Here is a 26,018-nt window from a genome sequence, read left to right on the forward strand (position 1 = left end):
ATGGTGAGACAAAGATGCAGTCTAGCTGTATGGAAGACATTAGAAGGACAAGCTATTTCTCCCATCAAATTGTAATTTGCTTTTCTTTCCTTGTTGGAAGAAAAGACGCCTCTGCAGTGATGAGCAGAGCATAGTAAATTCCTCTTCTAGGTATGACTCTGAGAAATCAAAGCAAACTGAATTACTTCCTGATGTTGACAATTAGTAACTCTACACAGAGTTCAATTCATTTGTAAGTGGGCTGCACATATCATTAACCCTACCCTGCTAGCCGCCTTCTTTGAGCAATTGCAGAGTGAGGGAACCATTCTGATGGGAACAGAAGCATAAGTGTGGGGGAGAGGGTTTGGCCTGTCTCCTCTCCCAGTGAACAGGTTCATGTAGAGCATTACTACTGCATAGGAGAAAGATCGTAGCAGATTAAAGTTCTTTTTAAGGAAGGCAAGGCAGTGCTTAATGGTTGCAAAAGACAACAAAAATAAAGGTATGTATTTAAGAGGAAGTCAAGCTTGGAAAGCTGCAATGGTCTTTTTTAATTTTTTTTTTCCCCCCTAAAATAAAAGTAGCTTTATGAACTTCAAAGGAAGCTGGTCGGGGTATCTCTTTGTCATTCACCTGGCTAATAAGAACAACTGAAAAACCTCATATAAGTTGTCTCCTTACAGAATGAAAGCCCAGAGCTGCTCCTTTCAGTCAGCTCAGAGAAAGTCACTGTAGGAGTGTCTGTGTGGCCATATGTAAAGCAAGCTTAGCCTGAGGTGATGAGGTCAACTTGCTCTCAAGGGCTGGGGATCTCTGAAGGTCAGCTAAAGGACTATTTGGTCTGGCAGATAAGTAAACCAAAATTAGAGGCTGAAATATTAATGATAAACGTAATATGCATGTTTCTACATGAAAAAGAACGAACCACAGAACTCACTCTATCACTAGTGCCTTATGAATCAAGATCAGGTGTTGTTCTAAAAATATGTTCACCAGTTCAAGCAAGAATTATTTCAAACAACTTCAGTGGTTCACTTCGTGCGTGGTTTTGCTTCAATCGTCACAACGGTCACTCCAGTCTCATAACTTATAAAAACCTAACAAGATACTTTGCCTATCTCAAGCACAACTTCCCTTCCCACCTTCCCAGATCTCAGAACTTTTCTACATGGAATATCTACATGGGCGCAAATACAATTTAATTTCTGTTAAAAGACATCTGCAAGCATGTGGTTACGATTTTCCCATTAAGGTAGCTGGTAAGTTGCTCTGATACTTTCACACCAAAGAAAACAAATATAAATCATATTACAGCAAGCTGCATCACAGAAAGCCACGAGGAATATAAATCAACACTTCTAAAAAATAACTCTTTTTAATGCCAGCCTCTTGAATCCAACGGGATGGTGGTGTGCTGGTTTTTTTATATGCTTGATGATGGTATTACTGGAGATGTGTGGAAGCTGCACAGGCATGCTCATGTAGCATTAAACAAACACACAATCACATGTACTCAAAAACACATACATAAATCTAGGCTGATGCCCAGGACGGATACTGAAAAGCTGGAATCCTTTCATCTGGTTCCTGTCAGTACTCAGCAAATGGGATCAAATGTAGAAAAAAAAACCAGGAAGGGGGGACAGAGATAAATGGTGTTGAAGAACCATGACTTTCAAGTCAGCGAAGGAAAATGTCTCAGGTGCACATATCCTCTCACAAGCAGGCATGAAAGAAACACCACTGGGGAGAGGGAGAGGGACAGCTGGGTACTGCAGGGCAGTTCAGAGCTGCAGGAGCCCCACGCTGTCTCTAATTGTTATGAAAATCCTGGGTCCAGATCAGAGGCAAATTATTTGCATGGAAAATTGAGCCTGTTCTGATCTTCATCTCTTCAGAGGCTTCAGTATGGATTTTTAATTTAGAAAATAGTAGAAAATAGCCCTGTGTGCTTAATGATAGATGGCAATTAGTGTTTATTAATGAAACATGCTTTGGTCCAACTCTGAACAATCCCTCTCCAGAGAGGAAGGAGGAAGTGATGAGCTGCTTTCTATGCATATGGGTGATGCTTTGATATGGTGGCTTGGTTTCCGAGGATTTTTGGGTTGTCTATGCCTAACATATAACAAGGCTTGGAGTGGATGAAGGCTCAGGCTGTACCAGGTTGGCTGGCCTAACTCTGAGACTGACTTTTGGTAAGATGAAACCTTTTCTGGACTGAAACCCTGGGTCTGGATCAGACTAACACAAGTCTCAAGTTTACTCTATGATGGGGTAGTGGATTTCAACCTAGTCAAAGGCACAGAGATGTACCTGCGACTAGGCAAATCCTCTAGGGATAAAAACAGTTTCCATTTTTGAGTTTGACATACAAAGTCAGTTTCTCCATAGCCTTCCTGAGTATCACTCAAATGTAACACCTCGTTTTCATAAAGATCATATGGATTATTTTAGCCATCCTGCACCAGTCATACTGCTGAGTTACATGGGATGCAGACTGTGGAAAATAAGCTGTTCCGGTCCTCTCAGCAGATGTAGAAACAAGAACCTCTGCTTCCCCTTTCAGCCAGCCTGTTCACATTTGAATTCTCACAAGGCCAGAGCAGGGCGGTACAATAATCAGCATTTCCTAGACTGAACGCCAGGTGTCATTACAGGCCTGCCTGATAAATGGTGCATTCACAATCCTTTAAGCATCCTTTTGGGCTGCCAAAAGACTGGACTTTAGTCCCACACACACTTTGTCACAAGCAGTGAAAGGAGAAGGAGGGAATGTCATTGAGTTGCCAGAGCATTTTCCTCTTGAGATGGAGAAGAGCAGAGAAGCTAGAAGGGCAAAACAAGTCTTTTGAGACAAGGCATTAAATGGTAACATGCCCCTGAAACCAGAGATTAGGTAAAAAGAGGGGCAGATCAATAAGATGAAATAGAAGAGAGCACGTATCCTGGAGTATTTGTCCGCTTCTGGCTGGTCCTGATTCCCAAACCCACTCTGGCAATGACTGTTCCCTACTCTCACATATTCCAGGACAGTTGGGCTGATCTCTATGGCCCAGATGCAGAAATGGAAGCCAAAAAATTGAGGCTGAGCACGTGACTCTGCTAACAACTTGTTCAATTACATCCAGTAAGTTACCTGACCTGTGGGCTCTGCACTGCTTTTCAGGGTGTTAAGAAGTTTGTTATTAAAGACATGTCAAAGTGAGAGGGTGGTGGGAAGCTGGAAACAAAAATAGTTCACTGAAATTAAGCAGTTTGACAAAGCTCTTGCCAATGACTTTTCAAAGATCCTGGATGATACTGCTAGAGAAAGAGAGCAAAAGCTATCCCAGACTGTGCAGTAGTTGGGGTAATTCAGGTGTTCACCCAGAAGTCCTGTCCCCCAAGTCCCTTCTGTCCCTCCATTAATGTGCTGGCATACTCCCAGCTCCTGCGGGGATGCTCACCACATGAAGCCCTACTGCCACTTTTGTTCTCATCCATTAAAGCCCAGCTGGAGCCAGGTGTTTGGCCTTTAGAGTATTCAGCAACACCAGCCACTTTGCACTCACCTTATGTGAGCCAACAGTATTTTTAGGCCTCAGCTGAATGATGGCAAGCTGGGAAGCTCCCCTGGCTAATAGTCTCACACCCTGCAGAGGCTATGCCATATACCCAATGACTCTGGCAAACCCCAAGGTAACAACCTCGGGGGCTATTGTTCTTTGTCTCACATGCCTGCTTTCAGTACTGCTCCGAAAAGGCCCCACAGACAAGTCAGCCTGGGATCCAGTTGAATCCCCAAGGGCTTTTTGCCTTTTCCTATTTATCCTTCAGGACATGGAGCATTGGGGACTGCAGGGAGTCCATTAGCTGATCAACTGACCTGCAGATACAAGGAGCTGCTTAATTAGCAGGTCTAGAGGAACATAAGGGGTGTGTGTGTCACTCCCAAGAGAGCGACATAAAGACAACAGCTGCCTGAAAACATTTTTTCCTTTCCTATTTAGGGAGTTCTTTAAAGACGTGGCTTTTTACTCTCTGCTAATTAAAAAGAGCAGTTCAGGCTTGCATTGATCCCTCAGTACAAGAGCTCACATATTCAAGCTCATGGAAACAGCAAAAGGCAGGAGCACAAAAGCCCAGTGATTTTGTGGAGTTTGTGCTCCTTGTCCTCATCTCACAGCAATTCCTAATTCTTCTACAAGTGCTTTTTACTTGTTCTCAAAGCAGGTCACTGCTGCACATGCCCTTCAAGGACAGCACAGACAGATACAAACTGACTTTGCTATGGGATCAGAACCACAGTTTATTGACTCCTGGGCCAGTGCTCATCTAGTTAGGCCACAAAAAGAAAGGATGGTGATTAGAGCAATTGTCCTAGGCAAACCGCAGAGGACACTGAGTAAGTCCATTCACTACACTTCTAAATGTCATATCTGGCTGCAGCCAGTCCTGAAAATGACAAGTTCTTTCTATTACGAAGCCCTTGAAATACAGAACAACTCATCCAGATTGGAACAGATCTGTACAACTTTGTGATGTGCCATCAACTGAGTTTCCGCCTCTCTGGAACATTCCTGTCCTCGCTCAGCTCAGTATGGGTCTAACAGTGACAGCAGTTTCCCCACCGCACTGCTCTATTTCTTACTGCCCAAATTTAGGCTGACAGAGACCTTAGCTGTGGACCCTAAGGACTAGGGATTTTGTTTTTAAACTCTCAAGAACATGCACAAGGCAGGAGAGAGTCAGAGTCTATTTCAGGAAGGTGTTTGTGGAAGTCAGGCTAAAATTAGACCATTTGTTCCTAAAAAGACCGTGTAGAACGACAAGGATTTGGCAAGAGGCTCTTCAGTTGGGAACGTGACACAGGAAGCGCCTACATGGCTGTTGGCAGTGATGTCACCTGGCTGCCCAACGGTGCCGCGCTGTGCCACGCTGCAGGGTCCTGGGAAGCTCCAAGAGCGAGCACTGGAACTTGTTCAAGCCACTCTGTATCTGCAGGCGGCTGAGTGCAGAGCAGGGCGCGAGGCAGAAGTGTCGACAGCCTCCACCGCTTAACGCTCCCCGATAAGGGAATCTGTAGCCATGACAGAGAACTGTTATTCTTGCACTATTTGTGATGGGCTCTTCAGCGAAGTATCAGTCCCCTCTTCCTGTCATGCCCCCCGCCTCTTGCTGCTCCAGGAATTCCTGCCTCCTGCCTTCACACATGGCTCATCAACACTCGTGCTTAGCAGCCTCAAGCTGGCAGGATCATTAGGGAACAAATCAGCGGGCACTGGGCCTAGAAGCTCAGCCTGGAGGGACAGGACGTTTTGTTGTCTCAATGAAGGTACTTGCTTTGAAGCTAAGTTAAGGGGTACCAAATCAAGCTCTCAGACCTGTATAAGTAGGGATCTGTTTTGAGGTTTAAAGTACAGTAGTATAATGATTAGGGATGTGCAAAAAATAGCTCTGGAAAGCCACACAGTGTTACAGTTCGGAGGTATAGAAGTTTTAAATGCAGCCTCTCTCCTCCAGTAGAAGCTTTCTGGTCATCAGGCAATTACTGAGTATCTGCAAAAGCTCTCATTCATTCTTGCCTCTACGATTGCAAAGCTGCGCAGACAACAATGTAGTTTCACAACACCCACATGAAACAGAGCATCATACACACTTCATGCAGAGGGGAAATACAGAGACAAACAGTTGCTTAGACTGCAGGCAAGACCAGGAAAGTGATGCACATTTCCACTTCTCAAAGCAATACTTTAATCACTGGCTAATCCTGTGTCCCATACAATTACAGAATAAAAGACCCAAAAGCAGCTGAGTCTTAGTCTAAATCATCCTGCTTTCAATGCTTGACACAAGGAAACAAGGAGAGAACTACAGAGAGAGAGAAATGTGGTCTAGCAATGTGGAGAGCAGATTATTTACAAAACCAGCAGCAAGACAGCATGAGATCTGTCTCCGAGTCAGGTCTGTTTGGACTTTAATGAAGGCCTCCTGTGCTGTGGGCAAAATGAGACTGACATGACCCAGCCTGAAGGTTTGTCTTGGCTCTGACTTCAGTGATAAGCCCCATGGCCGTTGGAACCTTGGACCAAAACAAGCCCTCAGCTTTGTAACCCACTGAGCAAGACCTCAGAGATAATTTACCTTACAATCCCCCGCCCCCCCCTTTTTTTTTTTAAAACTGACTAATCTCCTTCTAGTTTACATCAGTTCAGAAACAGTTGAAACTATTCTGTTTATGAACCAATACTTATAATTATTTTTGCAAAAAAACATTAAATTTTCTAGAAAATGTAGTTTTCTGTTTTTTTCCCCTATTACTACCTTCCTTCCCTTCCACCCCCTGAAAACAGCCATAGCCATTAATATACCTATGTGTCTTTCCTCATTGGTAGTTTTGATGTGTCTGGAAGGAATTACTGTTCTAGCTGTGGTTAGAGATTGAGACCTAGAATTAATTTTAAGCCTCCTAGAGGTAAAGAAAGGTCAGATTCGGAGCAGTCTAGCTGTTCAGGCCCATATCCCCTTTAGTCCTTATTGTTTAAGGGCAGCTCTGATTTATTAGCATGTCATCTAGTGGATTTGCACCCTAGTTCACCTCTGCCTCTCACAAGCCATCTCTCTGCACTAAAATATCATCATGTGCTAAAGTGTCAAAGATCTCCTGGTCCTATTACACTTGTCAGGTGCATCTGACCTATCTAGGCTAAAGAATGTTGCTGTATCATATTCCTTCTCTCCTCCATCCATTCTTCCCATGGCCAATATTTTAGGCCTTCTCAGTCATTTCCTGATCTGCTCTGGCCTGAGATATGATGTCATGGCTCACAATGGTCTTCACACTTCAACACTAGGCAGAAAATGTGCTGTTATCCTCAGGGAGGTGACATGGTAAAACAAATCCTCTTGGTCAAACAATGCAGAAGTTATGTGAAGAATCTCCAGTGGGCAAGGGACGCTAAAAGCATTCTCTGCCTCCAAAGTTTTGTGGCATCTATCAGGTGTGCAAAGAGGAGCCATACTAGTGTGTTGGTTTTAACTACACACAGTTAAGGGTTTACAGCATAGACACCTCTTCACAAGATGGGTTTTTTCAATGATGGGTTTTGAGTGCTCAAATGAAGACCCTTTGGAGAGTTCTCCCACGTTTCAGAAAGCACTATTTCTTGTAAAAAGGACTAGTAATGTGTCCAACTCAGAGATCATGTGGCTGTATTCTTATCCTACCTGTCCATTACTGCTTATTATTGCATAGCTTTCCCATCCAGCTTTCAAAGCAGAGCAGACAGAGACCAGTCTTGGGGGAGAGAGTGAGTGGATACACAGAAGAAATTGCTCCCAGATCAGGAAGTTCAGATAGACATGGATCAAACTTACTCTTGGACATCCTACTCACTGCAGTGGGGCACAGCAATGTAATCAGGGTGTCAAAGCTCAGGCTTAAAGGTGGCATCTAGGGGTCCCTTTTAACAGGCCACAGAGGTAAATCACTGACAGGGAAGCGAGTCCAACATTTCCTATAGCCTATCAGGCATGCACAGGCATACTGCACGACCCCTCCATGTGCAGCTGCTACTCAAGCCTGACTGCTCCACTGAGTGCAAGCAAACTGTGTGTAAAAATGCTATTTGCTGACTTGAACACGTGAAGCTGCCTGTGCACATGCAGAGCTGTAAGCCAATTTTTTTAATTTGTGCAAATGGCCAAAACCTTCCCTACATCAATAAAGCTGTATCATTTATAAGAGTAAATAATTTAGCCCTGTATAGGTTGAAAATCCTTCAAGGTCTGGACTGAAACACCTAGAGGGAGAGAGACAACTGAAGCTGTATCCGTCCAGCTGACCAACAGCGACCAGTCTCATGGATTCTCAATCTGGTTGACAGTTACATTAACTTAAGTAGTAACCTTAACTCTCCAATCCCTTAGTGAACAGAGGACCTCTTCAGCTTGGTGAAAAAACCCGTTCATTTCCCCGTCCTTATAAGCCCATTGGAAGTGTCGGTATGATACAACTTGCCTTTACAAGGAGCACTCTTGTGAGCAGAAGCTGACACCGTACATGTAGGAGGAAACCTTTGAACTCCATATTGTCCTCATCCTGAAGCTAGGTTTAAACTCTGGTTTTGCAGTGATTAAACTATTTTGGTTAGAGGAATGATTCTTTTACCCATTGGCACAGCCCCAAGGGTTTCAGCTTTCTAGCAGCATTCAGTTGCTTAACACAACTGTCTTTTGTCCCTGTAAATTAATTAAATGAAATCCTGTAATTCCAGAATAACTCTGTCCAGCCCACAGCCACTAAACATTTGACTCAGAATTAACTTTTACAGAGAGAGGGACTGTAAGTAACTTGGAGTGAAATCATTGCTTCCCTCAGCATCCACAGGCAGATTTAACTGCCTTCCCCCAATCTCTGTCATTTCAGACAATGCATTTGGCATTTGCATTCACAAGAGGAAGCAGCCCCGCTACTGTACATCCCCTAACTTACACCACAAGCCCTGGCATATAGCTAGTCCGCCCATTTCTCTTTTGTCCAGACAGCAATGGCTAAACAGTGCATCCCAAGGGGAAGTGGCTGAGTCCAAAGTTCAGGGTGACAAGCCTCGGTGACAAATCTATTCCAACCCACGGTATTTCTTCTAGTCACATCAATGTCACCACAAGGGCACATGGAGCAATGCAGCCCCTGGGGACTCTGTAGATGAAGGCACAGGGCCTGATACCCCTGTGCTGAGGCTTCGTAGCAAGTGACTAGTGGGAAAGGCAGGACCATGGGGTGCCTAATGTGACAGGGGAGGTGTGAATGTGGCGCTGACAGTGGAGTTTATCTCAAGCATGAACACAGGCTCCAGCCCTGTAGCCTGAGCACCTTATCGTAGCTTTAGAAGTGTTAGTTTTTGAAACGCTACTCGCTCATCTCGCTGTGCTGACAAGCAACAGCTAAAATATCCTGCCCCTCTGGCCCATGGCCATGCCATCCTCCACCACAAAAGGATGTAGCTATTTCCAGAAGCTTGGCGAACACAGTGAGTATTTTCTGGGAAAACAAAGGAGGGTTGTCAAATCGAGAACAGTGGGTGATAAGAGTCACCATAGCTACACTGAGTTACTAAGAAAGAGCAGCTTAGCTAAGCCCTGGATGAGGCTGCATTCCTCCCACTGTGGCTCACCCACCCGAGGTCTTTCTGCTCACACGTAGCCTAATGTGCATCCACTGCAGACTTCCAGGATGGTCTCCCTGGCACAACCAACTGCTTGCCACACTGTGACAAGAAGGATTACCTTCTAATCCCAGTGAGCAAGCGTGGGCACATGCAAGTATCCAATTGTGCCTGAATTGATGAGAAGCATCAATGAAGAGGACTGTCAACATAAGCAGGAGGAAGAGTAGTACACAAGTGAATTCTCTGGCAAACAAAAATCGAGACAGTTTACCTCCCTGTTCTCAAAAAGCAGGGACCTACCTACACAACTCTCTAGTCAAGGAAAGTCCACAGGTCTGAGACGTCAAAACTAATGGACAATTGGGATCCTGCTCTGGGAATAAAAAATTGAGGTTATGCACAGCACCACTCTCTCACAGGCTGAAGAAAATCTACAGAATGTTTAGTGGAGGACAGGCTTTATGTAATGGCTACATTTTTAGTTAGTCAAGTTATTCTTAGGTTCATCACCAATCCGTTAGGGGAGGGAGAGGGGAAGTAAACAACCACAGCAACTTCTAGGACAGGTGCCATTTCATTCCTGTAGCTGTTTAGCCATTTCTAGAAATGGCCTCTCCTTCTGCACACTCTATACTGACAAATGGCATGCAGCAATAAATAGCACAATGGGATAGTGTGACCTCTTGCCCCTTTATTTGGCTTCTTGGCTAGCAAACCTTCTAGATCAATGGGCACTATTGACACTGCTCCAAGCTATTCCAGGATGTGCTAGGTTGCAAAGAAAAACCTGGCCAATGTTACTCCAGGCAAAATGCTTAAGAAATGTCCTCCCCGCTCCCATCTCTTCTCACAGAAACTTACATTCTGCAAAATCCATTATAAGAGTCCAGATCAACACATCTAGTGGTGGATCTAAACTTAGCCACCCACCAGAACATCTGACACTCTGCCGTACACACAAACTTTTAAATATCATGCACATGCATTCATATATCACACACACACCATGTGTCTTCCCAAGACGTAACCACTCACACATTCTTACATGGCTACTAGAGTCTAAAGCCTGCAAGAGAGCCACTCAGCCCCTTCTCGGACGGTATGTACCACGTTCTTGAATCAAAGATTGAAGTGGTCATTTTATCAAAACCTCTCAGTGTCTGATCTGTTTTCTTTTTTTTAACCAGAACTTGTTCTAACCGAACTTGGAGGCATATTCTCTACTTACCAGAAGAGGTCACCACACACCTCATTAACGACAAAGGCAGCCAACCGAAGTAAAGAAGCTAGGTGGGATCTCACAGGAATGACCTTCTAGTTTTGCTGGGGGAATCGCTCTCAGCTCAAAACAACCGGGGATATGTAATCGCCATGCTGCCCAGGAAGGGTTCTCTTGCTTCCTCCTGTCAGAGGTTATGAACCGCAGACTAACGTAGCAGCCTTTCTGCTTTCAGCTGCTAATTAGCTGTATGCTTCGCTATACAAACAATTTTACGAACTGAGGCCTGACCTAGCTCCCACTGAAAGTCCAATCTTTCTGTAGTAAGGCACTAATATGTAGACCAACTAGACCTCAGTTCAAGTACCAAAGGTATCTAATACAACACAGAGAATGAAAGACTCTTGATTCTGAACAGTTTAGTGCAAGATCAGCCTAAGAATTTCTGAGGACCAACTTAGAGACTGGGCGGAAGCAAGACCGGCTGCTGCAGGATTAAAAAGATCTATGTGGTTTAAAACCATGCACAGCTTATCCATGTTTTCAGTTGCAGTGTGAATACCTACAACCTGCCTGCGTAGACATTCCCACCTTTCCAAAACAACTGAGCAGCAAGATGCTGTTCATCTTGCTAGAGATGAAGCTTAGACAAAAATATAGTTTCAGGTGAGGGTTTATGGAACATGAGTACTTCTTTAAGTGTCTGCCTCTCACCAGGCACCAACCAGAAGTCTTGAGCCATTGCTCCAAACACCTCAGCTTGTTTCCTATTTGTTTCAGGATCCATTTTACTAGGGTCTCCAGAAATCCTCGATTTTGTTTCAGCTGATCCTACAATGTTTGCGTAGCCTTCATTCCCCACTTGCTTCTCACATTTGTCTAATACAAAACCCCTGCTTTCTTCCCATCATCCTGCCATGATTAATCTCAGAATCTCCTCCAGTACTATAGCCTGTAAAAGCCATCTGTGTTTTTCATACCAGCTCTCCAGCAGTTTTCACATTTCATCTGCTTTACACTGCTCTACAACTATTATTTACATCTATAACTTGAGCCATTCCCTCTCCACTTTTTCCTTTGAGAGCTGAGAATACCATTTGCTGAAGAGTGCTGAACCACAGGCAGTGGGACTCTGTGTACTTAAAGTACCTTGGGAAAAGCAGCTTGCCTCTAGATGTCAAAAGAATTTACAGCAAAATTGTTATAAATATCAGCAAGACTAGCACAGAGCAAAGTCAGGGATCTTTAGCATCAAACCACACAGCAGGACCACTGAACCTAAAAATGCCCTCGTGCATAAAGAAAAAGCTCTTTTGGGAGATGAATCATTGAAAGGGAGCCAGGAACACCCACCAATGAGTCACTGGATGTTGCACTTCTCTCCCTAATGCCATCCAAGTGCCAGCACTGGGGGATAATGAGAGAAGTCAGACTGATCTTGGATGCTACAGGCCAGATACAGAAGTCCCATGTGGCTTCTTTGTTTCCACCCCTGCTGCAGCAGAGATCAGAATTGGGCCCAACTCCTCTCCCAGCAAGCAGCAGCAAGCCACAGAGCATACCGAGACAGCCATTTGACTAGCACTGAGCGCAATCTCCAGCTATTTCATCCCCTCCCTCACTGCTGCTTCCCTGCTGGGCTTCATTAACATCAGCAGAATGTGATAAATGTGCCTGACAAACCTAATATTAAAATTTTTCCATCAAAATCCAATGCTCCAGATGCACCTACGACCTGTTACTAAATGTCAGCCTGCTGCCCTCCTTGTCCTCAGGTGGCCGAGGCCCCTTCTTGTCCCAAAGGGCTACAGAGGAAAATATCCCCTCTTCACCCCTATCAAAGAGATCAGTGACCATTAGTGAGAGCAGAACAGATCAGGCAAAGGCAAAATGCATTCTTGGGACTCCAGAGAAGAGTGGTGACAGCACGGAATCTATCCTCTTACTGGCCTTTATGGTCCCACAGAAAGTGCTGTTGGACAGGAAGAGGAGGGAGGAAACGTGTGGAGTGGGCCACTGTGGGATGACCAGCCCCCAAGAGAAACTCCTCCTGAGTCACCTGATAGTGAAGGTTTGTTTTCTTCCCCACAGATGGGCTATCACAGACACTAGGAGATCAGAGTTCCTCCCAGTACACAGTCCGAGCTATCCCTGAGGTAGGGACCAAATTCTCCTCTGGATTGTGCTGGTGCAGATCCAGTGGATACATGCCAGCTTTACACCAGGTAAGTGAGCTCAACGGTCTCTGTGCCAAGTCCCTTTTCTGTAGGAAGAACTGCTGCTGCAGATCCCCCTGTGCCCCCTCCTGCAACAGGGCCTTGCTGTCAGCACATAACCTAAGGTAAAGGCAATGAAGTGCCAGAAGAGCAAGCGGAGCACCTGCAGCTGGGTAATGAGCAGCCAAGCCTGGGCTCATGATGATGCTGTGCACTGAACCCTACCTCAGCTCAGCCGCTAGACCACTCGGGAGAGGGCAAGGGAGGGGGACAACCAGGCAAATGCTTGGATACCACAGCTAAATGTTAATGTCTCATAACGAGGGGCCCCTGGTGCCAACTTCCATCAAGGACTTGGCGATCCTACTTTGACAAAAGCGCTACAAACACGTCACTGCCCTTTCAGCCAGCTGCAGTGAGCCAGGAGATGCTGGCCTGAGCAATTGGGAAGGAGAGGGAGGCTGAAAGGGGTCACTGAGCTAGGAAGGAGGAGGCTAATGAGTTACTGCAGCAGTGCTCTAATGGTACCTATCTAAGCATGCCACGTGCTATCAACTTCGGAGCTCGACTTCCTCTACAGGCTGCTGTGAGATGAGGCAGATGTATCCCCAGAGGAATAGTATGCCCTAACCCTACTCTTTTAATAAGAAATAAGATCTCTGCTGGTACAGGACAAATATCTCAGTAAGCTAGGAAACAATTTACTGTTGGAGATGAGCAACACACGCCAACCTGCCTTCTTCTTGATACTTCCTTCCACCCTGTAGAGGATTTGCCATACAAAGCAACACTCAAATCACTTCAGAAATGGGCACGAAGCCATTTCCTGTCTCCCAAATATTTTCTACTGTCCTCAGGGGTTCCTCCCTTCTTATAGACTGAAGTTTGTTGTTGAAGTCTCTATCTTAATTGCACCACCCCAATGGCAGTTTTTGAAATTGCTGCAAACAGAAATTGCTCTGAATAGACACAGAGTTTTGATGCTACTCTGAGCCCTGAGAAGATCCAGAATGGAAAGCAGAGACTTTTGCTGGATGGCTTTCTGTTTCTAACTAGTTCTTTCCACTGCACTAAATCTGATTTGAACCCAGCTGTTGACTAGACGGACTGAAGCTGTCCTCATTGTCTAGGTTATGCAGCACTCTGAAATGCACTCACATTGAGTGTCATTGTTTTGGGAGATGGAACATCCTTTTGTTCTGCTTATGGACAGCATCCAGCTGCAATGCATTAGGATGAAAGGCAATGACACAAGTTGCAACAAGGAAAATTCCAACTAGATATTAGGAAATCATTGTTTCTTGAAGATTTTCAAAACTCAACTTGACAAGGCACTGAGCAATTTGATCTAAGTTGGCTCTGCTTTTAGCACGAGATTATACCACCGGCCTCCGGAAGTCCTTTCCAACCTTTACTATTCTGATTTTACCAACATAATCATAGATGAGGACTGTGCTAGTGTATATATTTCCAACAGTTACCAGAGAGACAATTCAGAAGTCCCCCAAAACAAGTTCAGAGATCTTGAGGTCGAGAAGATTTATTATCCACCTATATGCAGACTTGTGACAAGCCAATCAAACCAACAAAACAACCCTAGGATTTTTCAGAGGAGAAGAGGCAAGACTGAAAATGCCCTGACCTTCTCTTACTGTCTTGTTATGCTGCAAAGTACGCACCTCAAACCTCTGAAATGATTTCATTTTCTAATAAGATACAGATCAAATGTGGTTTTAATCAACATCAACAACAAAATAATCCCAATGTAATAATACCAGACCTCTCTTTCTGTCAGAGGGATGTTTATAAGCTGTCTCTTTAGAGTACCCATTTCTAGAGACATATAACAACTATGTCCGAAACTGATCTGCAGATGAAAAAACGCTGAAAACGTTAAACCCGCTGGCACAGATTTTTTTTTTTTCCCAAGCTTTCAGTACCAACAAGACTCTTAACCTCAAAGATGAGATGAAAACTGCCAGATGGTCCTTCATTTCCATTTCCTCCGTACAGATCCAGCTTAATGGCCTTTAACTTTCTGCATCACGTGTGCAAAAATGCAGTGAAAGATCAAGATGTATTATTGCATACTCAAGAACATTTCCATTTTTCAGTGGGGCCAACTTTCAAGCCCCTATGAATCACACAACAGATTTTATTGCTGCTCTTCCACACTGCCCCCAAAACAGAAAAAGGGTCATTTTTGGGTATGGAACCTAGTAAAAAACTCATAAGAACAGATGGGGGAGGTGGAGAATCAGTTATCTATATACATCTTCATCAGGGCACCCACACAACTCCCAGATGCTTTTACAGTAGAGGGAGGTCTGGCCAACAGCAATGATTTAAATACCCTCCTGACCCTGGCTAAGAACTGATTCAGTTTCTTCTGCTCCCCCTAACATTTCACAGATTTCATTTTGTTTGAAGCTGGTGCTTCAATTCATTAAAAAACCCAAAACAAAACACACAACCACAAAAAAACCCCACAACGAAAAAACTCAAACACACATTGTGATCCTGCAGCTTTTTAATGTCCCTGTAACTGTACATGTAGTAAGAAAGATGTTGGAGCTGTGCTTCCTTTCAGACTAATTTCAGATTTAATACAAATTGTGTATGATAAACTGAGAAAGAACACATAGAAGAAATGTTTTAAGCTGGATCTGGGGGAAAAGAGGAATTTCTTCCTCAACTTAAGCCATGTAGAAGCTTTCTGTGCATGTCAGCCTGGTTTCAGCCACACTCCCTGTCACTTGGGCCAGTAACTAACACAACTTACTTGTCATATTTTTAGGACTTGGATTTCCCTTCTTCTCCAAATCACAGTCTTTTGTCTCATAGGTTACTAACGCCATATTATTATTTTAGGTAATAACACTTAGTTCTTACATAGCATGTTTTATGAGACTCCCGTCCCTCTGATTTGGTGCTTCATGGTGACAAAGGAGCCAGGTGAATGTGTAGTGGATACAATTTGCTTACTGTCTCACTTTATACTTCTCTCTCAATTATTTTTCTCTGAATGGAAAGGAAAGGTTTAGCAGTCAACCCAAGGAACAATGAGCTAGCAAACTGACATACGTAAGTTGCATCAAGACAGCAGGCTGCAGAGACCTTCAGATTCACAGCAACAGAATGATGCTGCATTGCCTAAGTGTAAAATGCTCCTTTTCTTCGCCGTCAGAAAAGAGAACTATTTCCTCCCTCCTCCTCCTAGGAGAATGAAAACAGATCGGAACCTCAAACCAATCCTTGCACTGGCAGGAACTCAAAAGGTAGCCTTGGGAGGGGTTGGAGGAAGATATAAAGGCTGCTAGCTGGAGACACAGAGCAACACTGAACTGGAGAGACTCAAGGGGAGGAGGAACCAGAGACACCACAACATGAAGATGAACCTGAAACTTCTTTTTTTCCCTGGATTCCTTCTGCTGCTTATTGTCAGTCAAAACCAGGCAAGGGCCAGGCCCATTTCCAGCTTACAGGTAAGTGACTGGCTGCTCAATAGAACTGAAAGAAGCTATTGCTTCTCTAGGACTTAGACGCTTCAGATTAGCTCCCTTTCTTCCAACCCCAGCTAAAGCAGTAGGAGACATTCAAAGAGATCATGACAGCAGGAACCCTGAGGTGGGCAGACACAGAGTTATTAAATGGAGGGAAACTAAAGTAATCCATTACTGCATTTAAATTTCTGATCCATGAGGCAATTGAAAGGAAAATATTTTTTCCTGTGGGGTCAATTTGGAGATTGCAGATTTAGGGTCATTCTGTGACTGAGTGAAGCAATAAACTTTTGGAGTAAAAGGAATTTTTCTGGAATGACTCCAATCTAAAGCCCTAGAGCAGTTATCTGCATGCTCCTCCCTGAAGACCTTAGTTTAAGCTGAAAAAGGAATTAATGGGTTGTACCTGCATGATCTCCTCCTCAGCTCAGTCGGACAGTAATGCAGACCCTGCTTGCGAGTTCCAGAGGTAGAACATGAGAAAAAGAGAAAGTGCGTGCATGCGGGTATTTGTGTGTGCAGGAATTCCAAGTCATTAGGAAAACACATTTCAGCTACCTGACTAGGGATCTGGTATTCCCAAATATGAAGTAACTTCCCAATCTGTAAAGAAATATATAATCCTTCTAGCACCAATTTCAGCACGTCTCCTGTCATTGCATTGCTTCTCTTATTATTCCAAGGTATTAACCATTTTTTCTTGTTCCTTATTCACTCTTGACCAAGCCTCTTTCATCATCTTTCACAGTTTATCCCATACCCCAGATCCCCAGCTCCAGGAAAGACTTAACTGGCAGTTTGTCAGCTCAGAACTGTAGAATATGGTAATGGCATAAAGCCTTAGTGCATTTTGAGAGAGGATGAAGTGTTAGCTCAGAGCAGCTTGGTGAGCCAGAAGAAACTCAAGATGGCCATCATCAGCTTCAGGAATCACTTCAGTACTTTCATCTTTTGATAAACGTTCAAAATAAGTTTCTCTAAACTTAGCACTGAGCATGGCTTATATGAAAATAATGACAGACTTCCCAGAACCCCTCCTTTTTCTCCTCTCCTCCCTCTCCACCATCAACCCTTCCCTTTTTTCAGAGTCTGTCCAAACTGTTAGATGAGGAGCTGGAGCATCCCCTGGTCTCAGAAAAGGGGGACCGTGAGCAAGACGACACGATCCCAACAGGTGCCTTTGATCAGCAAGATGCTGAATTCCAGTGGATCCAAAACACCAGGGACCAGCCTGAGAGCATGTCCACAGGTGACAGTGCTGTCCAGAGGTTCTTCAGCGACCTCTTAAGTTTACCCCGTAGATACCAAGGCAGAAGCAAAAAGGGCCTCTCCAGGGGCTGTTTTGGTGTCAAGCTGGACAGAATTGGGTCACTGAGTGGACTGGGATGCTAACTGCTTACTATGGTAAGAGAAAGCCAGAGGCAGGTGGTCTGGGTGTTCATGTATAATTTGCATAAATATGCAGAAGAGCAGATTTAATTCAAATTTAAGGAAATGGTGCCTTAAAGTAACTCTTACCCTCCCATCGCAAACCCAGTTTACTAATTTTACCCTCCTCAGAATTCGCTGTCATCAGATGTATACTTAAAACCTGTGAATGCCACATCTCTGCTTTACCTGCTTTCACTCCTTTCTCCAAGTCAGCTGTATACATTTCATCTTGTCACAGAAGCCAGATCAGAGAGGTTTTCACCAGCTCCCCAGGGATGCTTGTGTCAATCCAAATAAACTCTGAGCAGAACAGTGGAGCTGAACCTGGCCCTAGAACAGTAAGAAATCAGTTAATTTCCATGTGTGAAATCCTGTCCACTTCTCTTTCTTTTACTTATTCCTCTGCTTTCTTGACAGGACTGACTTTGAGGTTTCAAAGGACTTGTTGCCTTTCAGTGACATATTCAGCCCTTGTTCACATTGGCTCCACCAATCCACCTGCTACATGATGTACTGAGCAAATTGCATCCCACCTGTCCCCTGAATTACCCGGCCAATAGAATATACCATTGCTATACTGCCTATTTGTATTAGAGTAATAATTTGTGAACATCTATCTGAAATTTAATTACAAAAAACATTTGTACTGTTTGTGTACTAAATGTATAAATAAACAAGTCTCATTATGTCACAGATAGTAAACTGTTTTCCATAATTTGGTGAATTTGCTTCAAGCCTTTGCTGTGATTCTTTCATGTATCATTCCTGAAATGGAAACAGTGCCCCAGTTCACAGTTAGACACAATCCACTAGAATTCAGAAGCATTTCAGAGGGCTGCTTTCTGGTAAAAAGGACTTTTTAGCTGCTCTTAAAGAAAGGAAAAAAAAAAAGACACAATCAAACAAGCCCTTCTTTTTACCAGAAGAACCTTTCTGAAGTGAAGATATTACTATCTAAACATAAGTATGATGGGAACAAGACTGACATAGCCATCTTCACAAGACAGTCATCACAAACCAGGACACAAAGCCCCAAGTCTTTCCCCACCACAATTTGAACTAAAAAGGCAGCTGTCTTAGTTGACATCAGTAGAAAGCTGTTACTCTGCATTTGGATCTGCCACCAACAGAGGAATGAGAATTGCACTTTTATGAAAAGAAAACCAATTGTTTCTTACTAGTATATCTCATCTTGTCCAAAAAAAAAAGCTACCCTTCTCTGAAGAAAGTTCAAGGGCAGCCTACTCTTCCATAGGCAGATCCAGATATTGCAAAGCATTTTTCTAACAAAAAAGTGAGGTCAAGATTATACAAAAAAGTATCTGACCAATTCTATTTTTTAAGCAAACCAAGTATCCACTGAATCTAACTATGAACAAATCAGAGAACAGCTACTTGGCAAACATCCTGATCCAAAGGAATTCTCTATGAAGGCCAGTTTGCCAAGATCATGACTGTGCCATCCTGATGTTGATGAGAGCTAAACTCTGCAAGCAACTCCATGGAAATCAGTAAGGCTGCTCACACAAATGTCTACACTGACGGTCACAAATGAAGGCACAGCTGTTGACTTCCAGCCTTTTGCTTGGAGTGGACAGATGGGCTACACAGTTGTACTCCTCCCATTTTCTTGCCCACAAGACAGATGCTCCTGGAAGAAAATATTCTGGTAATAAGCCTATTCCTAACAGGACCCCTGGATATCAACTGCAACATGGAGCACAAACAGCTATGCAAGGCAAGTTCATCAGCAACCCTCTAGCTGCATGTGCTCTGAATCTCTGCCATTTCAGCTCTCATTAAGAAAGCCTGTTTGCACAGAGCAGCTAGAGGTCTAGTTTCTGGGCCTGCCTCAATCACTTAAGCTCTGTGATTTGGTTCTGCTCCTTCTAACCACAATTCCCACAGAATGAAGGCAATCCAGAACCCATTGGAGATCTATTCAGAGTCAAACTAGAGAAAGAAAGCTTTGTTCTTCTCTCATGCTATTTTCAATATATAGCTTCCACCCTGAAAGCACAGACTTGCTCTAGGAAGGACATCAGTACAGCAAGCTCATAAACATTTGTTTCAAGACTTAAGAGCTGACTATCAGAGACCAGAAAGCACAGAATTATTTGTTAATGGAGATACCCTCCCCTTGCACAAGCTACCAACAGCTTCTCTCTCTATTTTCTGGCAACGTTTCACCCTTCCAATATCTCTTGCACATTTAGAAATTACCATTAATTCTACCCATCTATGGCTATTCCATCCTCCAGAATCTTTCTCTCCTCAGACCAGTAGTTACAAGGCTATCAACACAAATCCTTAGCAGAAAATTCAACGACATATCCTGAAGGCTTCTATAGTTAACAGTTTTTGTTAGGTCTTATGCTGTTTGCTACTTACTCTGTTTAAGTTGACTTTGATAACAAAGCAGCAGCAACGGTGAAAATGCCCTAAACAGACACTCGCTGGCAAGGAATGGTCTCATCACTTACATAGGCACCCCTGAGTACAAGCTCTTGAACAATGGAATAGTCCATATAATTAATTTATTATACTCTGTGTTGCCTTTCCTAAGCAAAACAAGAAAATGAAGCATTTCACCAGTCAGATGAAGAATTAAAGTGGGGAATGGAAGATGAAAGAGTAAATCAGTTTCCAGCATAATTCACATATCAATAGACAGGCTATGCATGTCTTAAAACTAATACTGTGGTCTAATCAGCGTGAACAGCTTTTCTAGGTGGAGCCCCATAGACTGCACAGTAATTCATGGGCAAATTCTCCTGGAGATCTGGAGTCTTGTTGGGCCATACAGATAACACTCTCCCATGCTGTAGCTTCCATCACACAAAGACATCCACCCTGCACAAACATGAGCAAAGAGATTTCAGATTCATCATTCTAACTTAACACACCTTCATACAATCAGGAAGAGATTTTCACTTCTTTTCCCCCCAGTACACAACAACTTACATGTGTTAAGAAGAAGCAGACGTGCTTACTTGTGGGAACCTAACAGGCAGCATCCAGCTTTCTTAAATAGAGTCTCTCTTCAGGTATGCTAGCCCTAGGGCTGGCCCAGGTGCAACCCATATGGTGGAAAGGTTAATCCACACAGCACACGGACATTATGGTGTCAAACAATGAAGAGCTAGTATCTTGTGACAGTTGGTGCTAATGGGAAGGTTACAACCTCCTTCCTAATAAACCTGGGTCTGCTAGCTTGCTCCCAGCTCTCAGTAACCCTAGGAGCAGGTGCATTCTCATAGGCATAAAAGCTTCCTGATGTTGAAATTTCAACGCTGAATACACTGAAAATCCAATGAAGGGTAAGTGGTACTGGAGTTTGTTTCCTGAACATCCTCAGCCTGTTTCCAAACTCAGCTACACTAACATAAACTGTGGGTCATTGAAATTATTTGCAGATAAAATAACAGGTCAGAGGAGGTTGAAGACTGAGCTGTGAGCACTTGCAAACAGAATCCTACAGAAGATGAATAAGAAACAGATAAGAGCTCCAATTCCTCAGAGGCTGAGCTGGTAATGTGTCATCCCATCACCTGGCATTTTGTGTGAACATTTTTAAAAGCCACTCTTCAGAAAGCAAGAACAATTTATTTCACATAAAAGGCTCCATAATTAGATCCCTAGGACTGAAGCCAGGTGTGTTTGTACTTTAGGTAATTTGCTGAGTTCTATTAGCATTTAAATAATCAAAGCTAACCTTTGAAATTAGCATGCCAGTCAGATGGGGGAAGCTCATCTCTAGCTGTGTCATTTCCATCTCCACTAAGCAGCAGTGCATGAATTTACAGACTAGGATTACAGAAGTTGCCGAGGAGAAAAGCCTGCAATAAAATTACTCCTGCTCAGAAAGAAACATACAGATATCTTTCTCAAATGTGTCTGCTTTTGGGGCAGCTGTTTGTAAGTGATGTTAGGCAGCAATTAAGATTTGGTCTCATCCAAGACTCAAGTCTGCCTAGCTCATTATTAGACGACAAAGTTGTATTTATTTCCCTTGGTCATCACACAGATCCTATACACTCTCCCTGCTTTATCCCTTTCCACTCCTGTCTCTCTTTACTACACAGAAAATCGAGGATGATGCTCATCCTCACCCTAGCTATCTGCTCTTACTCTGTATTAACATAACACTCCCACCTGACATCAGCTTCCTTCATTCATGTACCATACCTTCAAAACACACACCTCATTTCTCTGCCAGATTCTTCGTTGCTGTGATGCTTTAAACAAAACCACTTGCCAACTGTTAAGACTGCTGGATGCAGAGATCATTGTCCCACACCAGCTGATATTGCTAGTTTGCTTCCAATCTAAGATAAATTATGTCAGCTGTAGATAGATTTGTGGAACAGAAGGACAAGAAAATGGGGGAAGGAGATGTAAAAACATAATGTATGTTGTTGCTTGTTCATACAGCACCCAGCAGTAAGTAAGTCCACAACAGCTTGGTTCAAAACCCTCTGAACTCAGAGAAAAGGCTTTCTTTGGCTTTGCTGAGCTCTAGGACAGTCTCTGAAATAAAGGCAGAAATCCCTGCATATCAAGTGAAATCAGAGAGATTTATGAGTGTACTGGCTAAGCAAATGAGGAGGGCAGAAGGCAGAGACTTGGTGTAATTGCTTTAATATTACCCAGATGGTGATTGAAAGGACCCTGTCTGCTGCTCTACCCACTGGATATCATGGGTTCTGCCTTTCATTCAGTAAGGATCTAACAGGGTCATCTTGATTTGCACCCTGGGACCAATGGAAATTGTACTCAATTATATTTGAAATTTGCCACTCACACAGGAGAGATGCCGAGAGTTTTACTGAAAGTTAGTAAGAAACTACTGTAAAGCTCTGAGGCAAACTAAGAGGAAGTTTCATACAAACAGGCTGCCTGTTACAGTCACCAAATTGGTAATTCAGACACTTTTATCTGGGGAGCCTAAATCCAAAGATCGACAAAATCTCTTTCTTTGGGCAAGGCCCCTGGGCTTTCTGGAAAGAACATCTGTTCCACAGGAATTTCTCACTCCAACCCAAGCTGTGGGGGACAGAACACACCATTATTTATGGGAAAGATGGTGGGATATGAGGAGAGGGTGGTGACTGATTCACTGCTGCAGCCAAGGCATGGCTGGAGAGCAGGTAACATTTATAGCAAAGTGGTCAGCTATACCATTGCTCAAGGCAGACTTAGGCCACTAAAAGGTTAGTGCCTCTTAGCTATAGAGGGAAGGGTTTGCCAACAATGCCAGAGGAAGGCAAGACCATCATCACATGAACTTGCAAGGAAGAGAAATCTCCTAAACCCAAGTCTCAGGATGTGGTCTGGATCTCAGGATGTGGTCTTGGCCCAGGTGGCCAAGAAAGCCAATGGCATCCTGGCTTGTATCAGCAATAGTGTGGCCAGCAGGAGCAGGGCAGTGACCGTGCCCCTGCACTCGGCACTGGTGAGGCCGCACCTCGACTGCTGTGTTCAGTGTTGGGCCCCTCACTCCAAGAGAGACATTGAGGGGCTGGAGCGTGTCCAGAGAAGGGCAACGGAGCTGGGGAAGGGTCTGGAGCACAAGGCTGATGGGGAGCGGCTGAGGGACCTGGGGTTGTTCAGCCTGGAGAAAAGGAGCTAAGAGGGGAGACCTCATCGCCCTCTACAACTACCTGAAAGGAGGGTGTAGAGAGGTGGGGGTCGGTCTCTTCTCCCAGGTCACAAGTGATAGGACGAGAGGAAATGGCCTCAAGTTGTGCCAGGGGAGGTTTAGACTGGATATTAGGACATTTTACTTCACCGGAAGGGTTGTCCAGCATTGGACCAGGCTGCCCAGGGAAGTGGTGGAGTCGCCATCCCTGGAGGTATTTAAAAGCCGTTTGGATGAGGTGCTTAGGGACATGGTGTCGTGGTGGGCTTGGTAGTGTTAGGTTTACCGTTGGACTCAATGACCTTAAAGGCCTTTTCCAACATATACGATTCTGTGATTCTGTGGTCTATTCACATAGCACGAAAATATGTATACAGAGAAGAAAAAGCTGTTGGGAGCTGCTGCAGACAGAGGAAAATTTCTGATTTCCCCCACTTCTCTCCCCCATGGTGGAGAAATGATCCATCCCTCATCTCCTTGGAGGGGAAATCAACCCCCTGCTTGGGCCAGCTCACAGCTCCTGCAGATGTGAGGCAGAGCAAACATGCAGAAAGTGCAAGGTCCTTTCACTGCATCAACTCCTACCTAACAGTGATGGAGAGTGGAGGGGGAGGAAATCACTGGGAAAATGAGTGCTGCCAGGAGGGGAGGAGATGACTCGGGGCAGTTCTCTCCCTCTGGAGGATTTGCTGCACTCAGGGGACCCCCCTCTCCTAGAGGGTCACTTGTGGGTCCAGTTGTAACCAGTTCCCTTATCGAAGCCGGGGGGCAGAGTGCGGCACTCGGGCTCCTGCGGGGATCTGGCAGGAGGCAGCTGAGCTCCCTCCGGGCAGAGAGTGGGGATATAAGGAGAGGCATCCATGGGCAAAGCAGCGACACGGTGCCGAGCTGGGTTAGGATAGGACAGGATAGGATAGGATAGGATAGGATAGGATAGGATAGGATAGGATGCAGTTCTCGGCCCTGTGCTGCGGGGCCTCGCTGCTGCTGCTTGCCCTGCCATGGGCAGGAGCGCAGCCGGCCGGCGGCGAGCACGGTGCGGAGCTGCGGTCCCTGCAGGTACGGGGTCCGGGGCGGGCCGGGGCTCCCGGGGCGGCCACCCGCACCCGTCCCGTCGGGACGAAGCGGGCAGGAGCGGGGCTCCCCGTCCCCCCGCCGCGGCCGTCGCTCCTCCCCTCTCCTTCCCTCTCCAGGACCTCCTGGAAGCGCTGGGGCAGCTCCGGGAGGAGGAAGGGGAACCGGGCCTGGAAGACGAGCCGGTGGCCGGGGCTGAGGACGGCGGCTCTGAGTGGGACCTCCCGGGGGCGGAGAGCGGCCCGCCGGCTGCCCCGCTCCCGGCGCCCAGCCCTCCCCAGCCGGCGGAGGCGCAGAGCCAGTGGAGGAGCCTCCTCTCCTCCTACAGACGGAGGCACTTCTCCGGCTGCTTTGGGACGAGGATGGAGAGGATCGGCGCGCAGACGGGGCTGGGCTGCAACCAGTACAAAGCCCGTAGGTCCCGGGGTAGGGCCCGCGGCTCCCCGCGGCGCAGGGGAGCGGGGGAGGCCGGAGCTCGCCCCCGCCCGCCAAAGCGGCGGCGGCCGGGGCAGCCGCTGAGAGCGGCCGCTGTCCCCGGCTAAAAGCCCGGGAGCGGCTCCCCCAGCAGCTCTCTGCCCTTCTCTCCCAGGTTTCTGGAGGAAAGGGAGAAGCTGAAGCCGGGACCGGCTCCCAAGCGCTTCCCGAGCCTCCAGGCCGGTGTCCAGCAGCCAGACAGCCAGGCTCGCCCCGGAGCCTCCGCGGGGGTGGGGTACGGAGCAATAAACTTTTGTACAAAGCCTGCATTGCCTTTGTGAGTGTTTTTTTCGGTCACGGCGTAGCACTTGGTCAGAAGATACAGGAATCCCTTCCAGAGCGGTCCTCTCCCTCTGCCCTACGGGCTCGGTCCCTGCCCTGGCCAGAGCATCCCACCCAGTCTGGACAGGCCTTTGCCAGAGGGTCGCAGCAGCAGGAAGGACGGTGGTTGCATCCTTCCAGGACAATGACCAGTCCAGTGACCCTCTGTGCTCCACTGGAGAAGCACTGTCAGGCACCGGTGCCAGCTCTGGGACCGTGGCAGTGAGCTGGGACGCCTTTCCCGACGGCTTCACCGCTGCTAGCTGTGAATCCTCCCAGGAGGTGGGCGCTGGGCTTGGGGTTAATTCCAGGTAGTGTCCTACACGCGCCCCTGTCCCACGGGCTAAGCCGCTGGTATCAGCGCCAAGTTTGGCACGGCGGACCGGCATGGGGTGCCAGTAAGGACAGAAAGGCTACATCGCTTTAAAAATACATTTGGCAGCGGCTGCGGAACGGCTGCCGCTGCGGGCGAAGGGCCGCGAGGCCTTCAGGACCCGGGACAGACGCCAGTCGCCCCGAGCGCCGGCCCCGCCGGGCTCCCCCGCCTGCCCCGGGCTCCCCCGCCTGCCCCGGGCTCCCCCGCCTGCCCCGGGCTCCCCCGCCTGCCCCGGGCTCGGCCCCGCGGCTCCCCTGCCGAGGAGGGCTGCCTCCCCCCGCCGGGCCCGGGGCGCAGCCAAGCCCCGCTCACCCGGCCCAGCGCAGCTTTCCTGAGCACTTTTCCCCAAGCTCCTGCCACTCGGCTCCAGCGAAGCCCCCTCGCTCCTCTACCCGGGTTTTGTGCAAAGCCCTCCCCGACCTGTCAGGCCAAGGCTGTGAAGTACAGAGCGCCCCAGACAGACAGAAAGGCTCAAGGCATTGCCAAACACCCTCCTCTAAGGGAACTGGGAGAGACAGGGCCTGTGCTGCCTGCGTTGAGCCTGGAGAGTCCAGCAAAGGAAGGGGCAGCCACATCGCAGAGATAATATATCCCAGTCAGTGGGAGAGACGATCCATGTTCGGGATTAA

The 26,018-nt window shown here is 46.1% G+C and overlaps 2 protein-coding genes across 2 annotated transcripts in view; one reads left to right on the forward strand and one right to left on the reverse strand.

The window, feature by feature from the left end:
* Nucleotides 1–17,727: 17,727 nt before the first annotated feature.
* CLCN6 (chloride voltage-gated channel 6) overlaps nt 17,728–26,018 on the reverse strand; it is a 42,181-nt gene continuing 33,890 nt past the window's right edge. The window contains exon 23 of the mRNA XM_072884149.1: nt 17,728–17,833. Within this exon, the coding sequence (XP_072740250.1) occupies nt 17,762–17,833 (72 nt within the window). The 3' untranslated portion in view covers nt 17,728–17,761. The remainder of the gene's footprint in view (nt 17,834–26,018) is intronic.
* Nucleotides 24,093–24,833, forward strand: NPPA (natriuretic peptide A). Its single transcript, XM_072883564.1, has 3 exons — nt 24,093–24,203; nt 24,338–24,632; nt 24,808–24,833. Exons 1-3 carry the CDS (start codon nt 24,093–24,095, stop codon nt 24,831–24,833), a joined length of 432 nt encoding a protein of 143 aa, XP_072739665.1.

Source organism: Ciconia boyciana, chromosome 19 (assembly GCF_034638445.1).
Source record: "Ciconia boyciana chromosome 19, ASM3463844v1, whole genome shotgun sequence".
Taxonomy (NCBI): Eukaryota; Metazoa; Chordata; class Aves; order Ciconiiformes; family Ciconiidae; genus Ciconia; species Ciconia boyciana.